The sequence below is a fragment of the Lycorma delicatula genome, chromosome 2 (assembly GCF_047948215.1).
Source record: "Lycorma delicatula isolate Av1 chromosome 2, ASM4794821v1, whole genome shotgun sequence".
In the NCBI taxonomy this organism is placed as follows: Eukaryota; Metazoa; Arthropoda; class Insecta; order Hemiptera; family Fulgoridae; genus Lycorma; species Lycorma delicatula.
This window is the reverse complement of record NC_134456.1, coordinates 18822942-18837334: the sequence shown is the minus strand read 5'-3', so window position 1 is coordinate 18837334 and position 14393 is coordinate 18822942. Positions and strand designations below refer to the sequence as shown.

At 27.1% G+C, this 14393-nt stretch overlaps 1 protein-coding gene across 2 annotated transcripts in view; it reads right to left on the bottom strand.

The window, feature by feature from the left end:
- LOC142320519 (alpha-tocopherol transfer protein-like) overlaps window positions 1–14393 on the bottom strand; it is a 131989-nt gene that overhangs the window by 48129 nt on the left and 69467 nt on the right. Inside the window, exon 1 of one of the 2 annotated variants that reach the window (XM_075358394.1) lies at window positions 7624–7877. The exons of the other annotated variant lie outside the window; for it this stretch is intronic. Coding sequence (XP_075214509.1) covers window positions 7624–7639 — 16 coding nt within the window. The 5' untranslated portion in view covers window positions 7640–7877. Of the gene's footprint in view, window positions 1–7623; window positions 7878–14393 lie in introns of those variants that run through there. 2 annotated transcript variants of the gene reach the window in all.

Genomic DNA, 14393 nt, shown 5'->3' with positions numbered 1-14393 from the left:
TTCACTTTTTTCACAGAGAAATAAATAGCTCACACTTTTAGTAATTTATTCGGTATTCTTTAGTAATTTTTTTTTAATATTTTGCCAAGTTACAGGTTTTTCATCTTGCATTTCTTAAAATCTATTTTTTTCATACTATTAGTGTTTTGTAGGCCTATTCAAATTTAACAAAAAAAATTAACTTAAATATATTAACAAAACCTGAATTCAAAAATATGTTAAAAGGCAATCATTTTTCAATTTCTTTTTAAGTTTGGGTTTTTTGAAGTCTACACCGAAATTGAGGTTAAGTTATTAGTTTCTAATTTGGGTCAGACTTCCTCTTCTTCTAAGCGAGTGTTTACAGCTATAAAAGCCGTCTCTCATATCCCAATCACCAAACTCTTCTATCCCACCATCTTTCTTCCAATTCCTTCTCTCCTTCGCTTCACACATCCACTGCCTTGGTGTCACTTATTTCAATTTCTCCTTCATTCTCCTGGAGTTTAATACTATGTTTAAACTGTATACACACATTCTCTTTTAACAAGAAATGATCCGTTCCACACTTAGCACCTGTGATCATCCTCACATCTTCCGACTTCCTAAAGTCGAATTTAAAGAAAATTTGAAAAAAAAATTTTTTTTAACTTTTTACTGCGAATTTTTGAAGAAGATTTTATTTTATTTTTTAAAAATATATTTTTACTAAAACATAATTAAACTGAAGTTTATTACAGTATTGTGTGTGATCAGTCCATTATAACAAATATATCATCTGAAGATTTTGGGTTTTTTCATATCAGAATAAATAGATTTTATTTAAATTGTGTGGTCTTTCTTTTTGAACTCAGAAATAAGCACATTCACCGGATGAAATATATACTAAGCGATTAAGATATAAACTATAGAAAATAGTGACAAGTTCACCATTCCAATATAATTCTTCAGATTACATTTTTACTCATCAATTCAATCCAAGATTTACAATGACTTTCCCTAATTATTCGTCTTATTTTTTTCATAAAAGAGTTCTTATAGAAGTACGAATAAATTTTTTATAAAAATTTTTACCAAATCTTTGTCGTAAAATAGATATTCAGAAATTTCTAAGTTTCTTGAGCTTTTAACTACTAATCAAGAAACTGAAATACGCATGTAATGTATTCCCATCTCATTTTGTTTATCTTCAATGATTTAGGATATTATTATTACTATTTAGCTCTTGGCTAAAAATTAATATAATTTTATTGAAAAATAATTATTTTTATACGTAATATTTGTCAGTCCAATTACTTACTCATAGAATTATGACAAAAAAAAAAAAAAAAAAAAAATAGTGCCAATAATTTTTGATAAAATCTGAATGTAATGTTAGGTGTGATTTTTATTACGTTTACGCATTATTAAACTATTATAATTGTCTAATACAACCAGTTTTATACAGATTAGAAATTAACTATACAGTTAATTTCCTCAATCTCACTCTCTCACGCTCTATGTGCGTGTGTTTTACTGTGTGTCTGTATGTGTATTTAAAATACGCAGAGCCAAATATGAGTTCTCCTTCTTAATAATTGGTTTTATTTCATTTTAATTATTTTTTTATTAATCTTATTTTAATATAAAAATAAAATAAAAACTGTAATTGTGTTAACCTTATTAATTAATATATAATTTGACGAAGATTTACCGATAAAATAACAAACGTTTTAATGACAACATAATTCAATACTATAATTCGAACACGCTAATGTTGGAAAAAAGAATAGGATTCAAAATAATAATCATTTTTTTATGTCACTACCTGTTTTGAACCTTAGTGAGGATATTAATATAAATTTAAATTCAGTGTGTGGAATGTATGTTTATCGCTTTATGCTCATGAACAGCATGCTCTGAATCACAACTCAGTTCATTAATATTTATTCCTTCTTTTTTTATACTTAATAACTTCTAGCCATCTTTTCAATCAAAATTATGATAATTCAGTTTGTTTTATGTCACCTATAATTTTCGATCGGTTTAAGTTTTGCATACGATTTCAAAAAGTTTTATTGAAGTGTCTAATGATTTAATTTAAGGGGTTTTATTTCGAAAGCGGACACATCCTTAATTTTCATTTTTTAAATTACTAATATCATTAAGTAAATTATTTATGGGTTAAGTAATAATATACAGTATTAAACTGCTAATGATTATCTTAAATGTCGTTGTAGTTATTATATTTCGGTCTGTCTTATTTTTTCGACGCAGTCAATTTATTTTAATCGTGTACTGCGTGTGTTAGTACTTATCTGCGTGCGATTGTACTTATTTTTTCGTTATTTTCGCCCGACTTGAATTTGATTCACCTAATCCAAGAGGTGCCAGATAAATAAAATGCTCTTCGTTTTTTACAAATCAAAGGAATTTTTCATAATCCTAGGTTTTGCATGTAGGGTCATGAAATGTCTCTTTCGTTAAGCGACAGGGAAGATAATTGGTGTGGTTTAAAGATAAGGTGTCTAAATTCTGATCGTTTAAGGAGCGATACGTGGCTGGAATCCAGAACACTGAAATTAGAAGATGTTTGACTTGTACGTATGGAGTTAGGGAATATACTAGTTTTAACTTTTTTAACGAAGAATTCGGTATGGACAGTGCCATTGTAACTGAATGAAAAAATTTTATAAGGAAATTATGAGACGTATAACTCCGTAACCCAGTAATAATAGACGGGAATGGTCTGAACGAGGAAACAGATAAATACCCCTTTTTTCAAAGCGAAAATACAATGCGGGGACAGTTTACTCTCAGCACTGGGTGTTTGCGGGAATTTGCAAAGAAATAAAAGAATGTTTCGTATATGCGGTCCGTGATGGAATGAAAGACACGTTAAGTGTTATAAAAAAGTGTATTAGACATGAGGCGTACATAATCTCTGATTGTCTGCAGAGTTATAATCATATACCTAATCTACAAGGTTATAATTGTACACATCAAACTGTTAATCACTCGGTTAACTTTCAAGATAAAATTACCGAGGCGCGTACAAACAGAAAGGAACGTTAGTTTATCGGCAGCAGCGAAAAGACGGAATTGGAAAAAGTGTGGTACATTGAGATCTGCGCTAGACTCCTATTTACGCGAATTCATATGGCGGCAACGTAACATCGACAGGGATCTGTTCGATCAAATTTTGCAGGCCAACATCTTGTTTTGGCCTCCAGAACAATGAATATAAGTAAGACTTACTGGATACTGTTAGAATAGCAATTTAGGAAATATGTTCGCTTTTGAAATAAGATCCTAATTTACTTTTTAACCTATTTACAAAAAAAAGTAGGAGAGTTCTTAATTCGAGTGGTATTTACTCTTGGTCAAGTACTGTGATTTTTATGGTATCAACTTTGATAAAAGAGGGTATTTTCGATTCTACCAGACGGCTGTAATAAATCATTCATAAATGGTTTGAAAATACCTTTCCTTTATCTACGATTATTACTTTGAGTTATATTATTATAATAAAACGTATAGGCAAAGTATTTTCCCGCATGAGAAAAACTAACTGCAAAACATAGCGTAGAAAAAATATAATATATTCTCTATTCCTCACGTTATACCATGTTTATTGCTCACGTTTAAAGCTTTACGTTTTTCTCTACCATTTCTCTTACCATTTCTTCCATTTATTTTTTTATCAGGCCGCAGGCTCCTCCTTGGTATTTGTGTTTCTTGGGAACAGCGTTATTTTTATACAAGTAGTGTTTTTGCAAACCCATCTAATTATATTTTAGTAATAAATAAAAAAAGCGTAGATTTAAAGTAAATAAATAAAAACGTCCTAAAGGAAGAAAAAATAGAATTAAAATCGATTGATTAACTTTCGGAGATAACCTTGCAGTCCTCTCAAAGATTTAAAATCAAGTAAGGGCATCAATCAATAAAAATTTTGTACACAAAAGCTAGTGAAAGAGGATTAAAATTATCAATGGAGAAGGCAAAAATAACGGCAAACAATAAAAACACAAAAAGTACATAAAAACAGAAATAGGAAAAATATAAAAAGTCAAATTCAGTTATACAGTGAACTTATACACAAAAATTGATTAGAAGAATCAGCAATTCAAGGTACAAAACACTGAAAATCAGACATTATAGCCAAAAATGAAAATCCGAAAATAAAATGATTCAAAGAACACAAAGAACATGTGGAGAGAATGAAAAGCTACTCGGAAGAGATGAAACGGCAAAGAAGTAAGAAGTGAAGGAGGTTGGAAGGTGTTCCTAAAGTGGCCAAAATTGGTTACAGACTTAAAAATAATAAACTAAAATTCAAAAAAAGTTTTAAATATTCTTTAAATTTCGATTTTTGAAAATCTTAGCTAAGTTATTGGTTGGTTAGTAACTTGTCTGTAATTGTTTGATAAATTTAGCTTCGACTTGCAAAACTATAAGAAAAATTCTATAAGTAGAAACTTAAAAAAATATTATTTTTAATGTTGTTTTTTCTCGAATCGGTTTGGTTTTTATTATTTTTTTATAACGTTTATTTTATTTTTTTATAGAGCAAGTTGCTGTCACAGTCCTCTACTAAGTGACTTCTAAATAATATCATAAAAACACCATTAAAAAAAAATTACACCATCACTTAGATTTGAAGATTATTTGTTTTTCATATTTATTAACTGGAAAACTTATGGTAAAGAAATAATATGTAATCCCATATATTCCATGCAGCCTTAGCCAAGATTCGGTATTACTCAACGTTGTTTCTTTGTGTATTTTTATCTCTCAACTTGAACATTTCTTATTATATAGAAACGGTTTTTAGGCTTACTTTTCAATAATTTTAATAAAATTAAAATGGTTAAAGTTGAAAATCGGTTTATAAATTAAATTTCACTCGATTAACAAATTACAAAGTAAAAACTTATTGCAAATGAATTATTATTTAAAAAATTACACAAACCCATTATTTAATATTATTATTATTATTTTTAGATAGGTATAAAACCACGAAGTAAACTGCCTTCGAATGTTCATTACCTTGCAGTATCAAGGCAAGTAGAACATATTATCAGATGTGACTGATATTAAGTATCATTTTTTTTATATAACTGTATTTTTGTTATTGTTCAAGCGAATTCATACATAGGTCTTAAGTGAGCTTTTAAAAATAATTGATTGAGAGTCAATCAAGAAATTGTACCGAGTTTAAGTAGAAATGTTTAAATAAATTTAAAGTTTTAATAAGTTATAAAAACAAAATTAAAACTAAACAAAAAAAAAACATAAATTATCAAACAGCAATTATTTTTTAAAAATATGACTCGTTTAATTCAGTGTAAAAATAATCATTTATTTATCAATTTTTAATTTTACGCCTACAAGTTAAAAGTTATTTTTTACTTTTTATTGCTTTTTTTGAAGTCGGTTTTAGTTTTTTAAAACTTGGGTTAATTAAAATAAACCTCCGCCCTATTGAAAAACAACAATTTGTATGAAACATAAAAAAGAGAAACCAGCGTTTTGATAAAACCAGAAAACGAATTCAGAGAAATTAATTAATACAACTTAGCGTGAGCTAAAGTTATCTGAAATACGGGAACTTTCCTCCAGGTTTTTTTTTATTTTAGATTTTACTTTAATTTTTCCCACTTTCTTCACGTTGCCCGAGAAATATTATTTTTAATATAATTAATGAATAACGTCCAAATATTAAGCAATAAGGTTGATAAACGTATTTATTAAAAATATCTTTAAATAATCTATTGCAAAATAGAATCTTTTTTTTTAAATTTCCATTAAGCTACCTGAAAGAATTTAATACAGGCTACCAGAGGAATTTAATCTACGAATGAATTTTTTTGCGGATGAAAATATCAAGCTTGACCGGTAAAATCTCAGAACTTTCCGGATGAAAGGCAGAAACTCTATCACTCTACCATGGAGATAGGCGCGAACCGATAATAAAATCTGATAAGCAATAAACTCGTTATAAAATCTACAACATTAAATGTAGTAATAATTAGATCAGCTATTTATATTTAAAATTTTATTTAATGGTTTATTAATTTATGAACAGTAAAAATATAATATTTTTAATTGCATTTAACCGATTACATTTCTGCCTGCATAACATAGTTAAGATAAACGTTATTTAAGAAAACAATATTAAATTAAATTTATTATCAAATTCAGTACGATAAGATTTCTATTGTATTACATAAATCACTTAATTGTTAAGGGAATAATTGGCTATAGTAATAATTCACAAAAGTTTTATGTAAATCCATACGGATTATAAAATATTATTTTTGTTTTTATGAATTGTTCGACAAAAAGATCTTATTATTTTTTCAATACTTTATTAAATCTTTTATTTAACCACAATGTATTTGAAGGTCCTATTTTTACATAATATATATTTGTTTATACGCCTGTTAAATCTAGAACGACTTCACCGATTTACATGAAATAAATATCAAACATTTTGTTTAACGCATGTGTAATACCGGATGTAATACGAGTTGAAGAAGTCAAAACTACAAATAGCAGAGATAATTTTCCCAAAGCTGTTAAAAAATAATAATTTGTTATTTTAAGCTCTTTTATTCAAATAAATTTGAAGGCAATTTAATAAATAAGGAAATTTTCATAACAGCTAATTTAAAATCCAAATTTAACAACGGAAAAATAAAGAGTTACGAGTTCAAAAATGATCATTGGAAAGAAAAGAAGAAAAACACATGTGAAATAATAAATTAATTAACATCATTTGAATTTCAAATGACGTTAATTAATTTATACAATTTATGTTATACAATTAAAAATATTTTGAGCTTTCATTAATGACTTCAGACTCGTTTTACTTAAGTGGATTGTATGCCAATTACAATTTATAGTAAAGTATTCTCTAATATTAGGTTAACATTTTCAAGCTTTTTTCCTTTTTCTTCTTTTTCTATAATATTTTTAAATGTATTCTTTTACTCAAGTGTGAACATATTTTAATAAAATTTATTATTTGTTTGTTAACTTTCAACCTTAATTATTTTAAAAAATTAACCAATACCTGATATTAAAAAAGTATTAATTCTACCAAAACACGGAAGAACAGCATTGCGTTTGTATATCTTTTTACGGTTTTAGTAGTATAGATTTTAAATTGTTAATTAAAAAATTGTGTAAAATTTTTTTATGAATGTATAAAATTCTGTGAATAAAATTAATTAATTAATTAACTCTGGTTGCCATGTTTAATCTCTCTCTCTCTCAAAAAACTAGGAAAAACTTTTGCCTAATACTTTTTCAGAAAAAAAAATTAGGTAAATTTTTTTCTTTTCTAAATATATAATTTAAAATAATTGAATAGCAACAATTTGAATTTGTTAGCAAACTATGAAAAAACTGATGTTTCAAATTTAAATAGCCTGTATTTATTTTTTGTGTTGATATTATTATAGAATTCCTAATAATAATATTACCGACAAATAAAACCAGAATTAAACAAATATAAAATTATTTTATTATTTTTCTTGAAAATATTTATCTTTTTTTATAAAATTATTTGAATCCTGATTAAGTTAAGATTTAAATTTCCAACATAAAATTATATTTATAAATATATTACTTGGGATAATAAATTTAAAAACTTACCATCGATCACAACCATTTTTACAGGATTAAGTTAAGTCGCGTAACAGGAAAGAGTTATATAGAGTTTATACGCAATAAGTACAACGATTATTAAATACACAAATATTAGAACACTTCATGTGTATTCGCTGCGAGAATTAGTATACAACGCGAGTAACGAAGTCTCAGCGTACACTAAACGACAATACACTACGATCGGAGTCCGTCACGAAGACTGCTCGGAGGGACTGCGTTCTGAGATAGTTATACTTTCCCCCCGGATTAACCTTGAGGGACTACAGACCGCTTGCCCACACTCAACCAATTGCTGCTGCCCATAGTTACCATACATCACAAAATATATTCTCGTAAGTATGAATTTCCCCTCTTCCGTAATTTTTATTCGTTACAAAAAATTTATTTTTATTTTTTTGTATTCCCGTATAAACAAACGTCATCTATACATCATACATACGTAATTTAAATATTCTTTAATTATAAAACAACAATTAACATCACTATTTATAATCTATTAGCTATAAAAAAAATTAATAATTAAAATTACACAGAGAAATTAAGTAATAAAGCTTTAAAAATAATTACAATTTAATTTGAAATTTAAGTTATAACTTTATTTGTTTTATATTTTTAAAAGCGTATATCACTGGAACCATTATTACAATTAATAAAAGTAAAAGAGAGAGAGAAAATAACACATAACGGCTGACTATTTAAAGTTGAATAATAAAGTGACGTCTGGAAGAGAAAAAAAATCAATATTCCGTCCATTACGGTTAGGAATTTCCAAACTTTTTTTTTTCTAACCTCCAGGACCACCGTTAGATATTGCTTCAGAGGATGAAATGAATGATTTTTAGCGTGTGTGAAAATGCTATACCTGACCGGGATTCGAACCCGGGACTTCCGGATGAAAGGCCGAGACGCTACCACTCACGGCACGGAGGCCGGCAACTTTTATTCACTTGGAAATTTTTAATGTACTCATAGCTAAATGTTTTTTAAATAATTTTTTTACTCGATTAGTAACAGATTCTTCTCTATTTAATAATATATAAAAAAAGATAAAAATAAAATAACTTGAAAAAAAACTTGCAATAAAATTAAGTACATCACTTGGATAAAAAAAGTTCGATTACTAGAAGTTGGCTCTAAATTAAACAACACTACCAACAATATTAACTCTTAATTTGCGGTGACTTTGCAAAGATGGGTAACATACGTCTTAATAATAAAAAAGTAATAAAAAAAGTGAGATTAATTCAGAGAAACGACATAAACTATTATCGAACATAAGCTAAGACTTTTGGTGTGCGCAAATATGTAAATATAGATTTTTAATTTTTTTTTTTCTTAATATATAAATATTAATTTTTGAATACTAATAAAAATACTTTGAAAATAAAACTTTTTCAAAATCTTTAAAAACTTGCTTTATACTTTTTAATATAAAGCCCGTCAAAAATCATATGAGTGATGACGAAATGTTGTCAAATTCGAAACCACAAAAACTCCCATACCGAGTTTTTGTCATTTTTTTTATGTCAAACGGCTATCGGATTTGTCATCTGCGACCCCAAAAACTGCGCATAGCCGTTTTGCAATTTTTTACACTCGCACTCTTAATTTCCACCTTTAATTTACCCCCGTATGTTTGCAAAAGTAATGGCGGAATATTATATTGTCACCCGACCTTATTAACTGTGCAAAATTTCATCAATCGGCAATGCCAGGAAGTATGTTAAATTAAGGATGCAAGATTTGGAGATAAACATGAAAAAAAAAAACATTGAGTTAAAGAAACGCAAGTAAAAAGAAATTATCCTAAAAAAATATTATCTTAAAAGAAATTATATTAAGAAATATAAAACTATTAAAAAAAATTATTAAAATAAATTGAAAAATCATTACACTTTAACAGTTAACCAATGTTAGCGAAAAGAAAAAATTAGAAATGTGACGCGAAGTAATTTTCCGTTAAAAAAGTCACTTAAATTATGTGAAAAAAATTTCGAATTTCTCTATGAAATGAAAAATAACCGACTAATTAGGGTGAAGAATACATGCCCACGTAAATTGAATGCACTCACGTAAATTGAATTTAGAACCTCTCTCTTTTCTTAAAGATGGTTAAATAAATAAATTAATAAATAGAAATTAAGGAATAAAGTCCATTATCACGATTGTGGTCCGATAAAAAAATTAGACAAATATAAAGAAAAAAGACCTGATTTTCATAATAAGCCATGTTTATTAATACTCAAGGTGTTGCGAATATTTTTAAATAAAGATTCATGAAAGTATTTGATAAAAAATATTACTAAAACTTAGCCTACAACTCTACATAATTGCCAACAATACTGAGGAATTCATAGTAATGACGCACAAACTTAAAAAAAAAACAAATGGGATTTTCCCGTTTGCCTCTTTCAAATCGTCATTACTCGCGAATCGTTTAATATCCGACAATTCTTCGAGTTTTTCAGCAGATGGAAATACTTCGAAGGCATGTCCGAATGATATGGTGGTGACGCAGAAGAATTTTTCCAATAAATGATTTTTTCCCTTGACGCACAGTTAGAATAATGATGCAAAAACACAATTTAATTTGTTAGACATCATTTTTTGCTCCAATTTTGGGTAACGTGGTGAAAATTCGGACCGTTATTCATCGAATCACTCTAATTTAACAATCAATAGAATAATTGATTGTCTTAATCATTTTAAAAAATTAGGAATGATTTTTAGACTACAGAAAACAACATCAACAAACTGATTGAGTTCGAGTCTCATAGGTGTGCCCAGATCTCCAGAAGCGAAATTAACGAACGAACAGTCATTTCTTGCAACGTAATCCTAGTAATTATTTAAAAAAAAATGTATTATGTTATAGACTTTGAATAATATATAACTATTTGTTTTTAAGCAACTAGGTCGTTTAAAAATTTTGTAAATCAGTTTGAACTAAATTTTAAATTCGTAAATTTTCAGGTCGCTTAATTCTTTCGGATGTCGATAGTTTATTAATGTTACTTCTATTTGTAGAAATAACAATTAAACGATAAATAAAATTTTAACTTTTTTTTTTAAATTTTATACATTGGATTTTAACTGTTTTTTATTTTGGAAACTTGGGTATTTTTTTATTTTTGGTTGATGAATTAATTCACCATTGAAGCTTTGAAACTTGTTCGTAAGAACATGAAAATTAATTTATGTAGCGTTTGAAAAATTATGCCTGGTATTTATTTTAAAAAATCTGAATATTTTCGTTCATCTATTCGTATCAACACGATATTTCATCTGTCAAATTTTAATATTTTAGTGAAAAGAATTATAAAATTTTAGTGAAATTTCTTCTTTTTACGCTAGTAAATTTTTTTTGTTCTGACAATTATATAACCATTTAAAGTGATAAATATTTTTAATTTTATAATAGCAAATAATGAAACCAAAAAAAATAACTGTACATTTAACACTTAGGTCTATGTCATATCCACTGCTGAAAACCTTTCCTGCGTTCTTGTAATTCAGATCTTGAAAGGTGATGGTACACTTAGAAGAAAATAGTACATCTTTATCTAAACTATTTAATCATTAAAAATTAACTGCGATAGTTACAGGCACTGAAATGTATTAGCATATTTAAACAATATATGAAAAGTTTAAAAAACTTGGAGGAACATTTAAATTTAACTCTTACGGGGAAAAGGTGCAAGAAAGCTTGTTTGTACTGGTTCAGTGCCTGAGTTGTTTACTACCCAGAATAAAAACGTTTTGGTTGAAAACTAATAACAGTTTTGTATCTAATCCACATGAATAACATGCATTGCTTGGAACGAGTGATTTTAAAGCACCCATGTTTTAATATCAGAGATAGAAAAATATTTTCAATTCGTATGTAATTTTTTCTTGCGTGATCATAGAAACAGCTGTTATTTTTATAGTAATATATAATATTTACTGCATTAAATTACCATAACTTCCAACGTGTGGTTATGTACTTACACGACCGAATGCGTGTAAATGCCTCCAAATTAATTTTCTATTTTAATTGTTTTATTTACATAATATTTTAACTTTTTTATTCAACAATTTAAGTAAATTTTACCGATTAATTTGATGATTTTAATTATTATTATTAATAGAACTGGAATTCTATAAAAAAACTAAAAATTCAAGCTTATTAGCTCCTTTTTCATTTTTTTATAAAAATTATATCTCAAAAGAATATATTCCGTAATATTTTTGCTTGAAATCAAAGTTATAACGAGTGAATTATTCTCTTAAAAGAAAAGGTTCAACAGTTTTTTGAGAAAGATCAGATATGAAATAACTGGTTTTAAAAAGACTGAAAACAATTTTGGGGATTATATTTAATTCGGCAAAAATTTATTTCGCGGAAACCTACAAAAAAGATATACATATAAAATACGAGTAGTATTAAAAAATTCAGTTATCATGATTCAAATTTATTCTCTCAACGATTAAAGTATTCTTTTATGAAATATTAATTTTGAGAAACTAACATTATAATTCCAATTTTTTAAATTTTCTAGCCAGTTTCTGGGCTGGAAAATTTTTTTTTTTAATAGTTAAAGAGATTTTATATTACCTTAGATTCACATATTAAAATTTAAAAATTTTGCACACTTTGACAAAAAATGAGGTTGAGAACATAGAATGCAGGTAACTTGAGTAGTTACATAGGATTTTCTAGGTTGCTTTTTTTTTTTTTTTTTAGTAGTTAAAGAAATTTTATATTAAAATGTGATATGCCACAGTTACCAGTTTCATGTGGATCTATTGGTTCCAGAGAAACGTTATTTGTAAAATATAAAAGAGTTTTCTAATCAGTTTTCTAATCACGCCGATCTCCGTGGTGGAGTGGTAACGTTTCGGCTTTTTATCGGGAAGTCCCGGGTTCAGATCCCGATCAGAAATGACGTTTTTTCATACGTTACAAAATTCCATTTTCATATCCTATGCACAAGCTTTCAAGATTATGTGGCGAAATCATCAAGCAAAAAATAGCACATCGGTGATTTAATTGCGAGTAATGCTTGAAAATAAACAGAAAAAAAATTGGCTAAAGAATAATGGAATAACAAATTGCTAGATTTTCTCATGTTAAAAAAAAATTTTAAAAAGAATTTTTACAAACGAATAAAGAAGACTGTTTTGATAGTGACTGTATGCTCATAATATTTTAATTAGAATATATTAATATCTATAAATTAAGATATCAATGCCAATTACTAAGGAATGTGGTAGAGGTTACAAGTTTTGTTTTTTTTTTTAGATATTGTTACAAGTAATTGTACTTTTTGATCGGCTTTAAAACACATTTAAACAATGTTCGACCTTGACTTAATGAATTTTTAGTGTTGTTATGTAATTCAGAAAAACTTGTTCTAATTCTTAATTTATTACCTCGAAGGGAAATTTACGTCAGGCATAACTTTATTTTAATGTTCATAATGTACCTATAAGTTTTTTATTTTTAAAGGTGACAAATTTAAACGGTTTTCACCATATAAAGATAATTTAAAAAGTCTATTATTTAAATCTTCAGACAACACTAAATAAAACAGAATCTAGAATTTACATTTTCTTTACTGACCGTGATTACTTTCTTCGTTATGATGAGTATATAAAAAACCGCTACTCAGTCAGTAATAGGAGATCATTCCAAATTTCTTGTTTGTTGAATCTGTTTCGATAGGTTTAAAATGAAGGCTCACGGTATGTATTTGGCCCTGACCACCTTTCTGTATTTTTCTTGTAGTTTCTTCCCTTCCAAATGGGCTGTAAACATCCCAGTCTTTCTTCTACCTCTCTTTCTTTCCGCTTTTCTCTCGATGATCCTTTGCTGAGAATAACTTCACAGTAGCTATTCCTGTCAAGATGATTTCCTTGTTAAAATATTTTCTTATCAAGAAAGAGGACTTTCTTGTCATCTACATCAAATTCTGTACCTCTTTATCCTTAAAAATAGAAGAATATTTCTATTCCTTAAGAATTAATCAATTTATCTATCCATTTCAGTTTTTGCATGCTTATTTACATCTGCATTTTAAAAGCATCCAAGGCTTCATTTCCTTCTTTCAGTAAAATATATACTCGGGCAATTATATATAACTTATAATTTAGAAACTCACACTATCTACGACTGCCAGATCATGAGGAACTACTAATTTTAAGAAGTAATATCATACCAATTACTAAACATTAGTTATAATTAATATAACCTTTACAAAAAAATTAAAATAAAAAATCCTTTGTAAGTAAAAATCCTTATAAGTTTTTATTTATTTATAATAATAAGTAATTTATTTTTAACAAATATTAATAGTAGAAGAAATTATTCATAATTTATAAATGTAATAATTAAACTTACAGGAGGTTAAAAAAAAACTTGGACATCTTTGTGCTGAATGTGAATATATAAAGAGAAAATTAAGAATAACAAATCAAAAAATAAATAAACTACTATTATGAAAGAAGAAGATAAAACAAACTATTTTTGGGGTTCTGATGACGGAAATTTTCTAACGAAGAAATAGCCTTCAAATTTTTTTCTCTTCAAATTGACATCTATCAAGTAAACTCTTTAACTAAAGCTATCACCCCTCCATCTCACATTTATGTTAAAAAATAAATAACAATAATCCGACTGTTACTGGGGTAATTAAAAGAAGCTTTTTCGTAAAATATTTTGTAGGAATGCATATGTTATTACGTATGCAATATAATTAAAAACTACCTGAAAT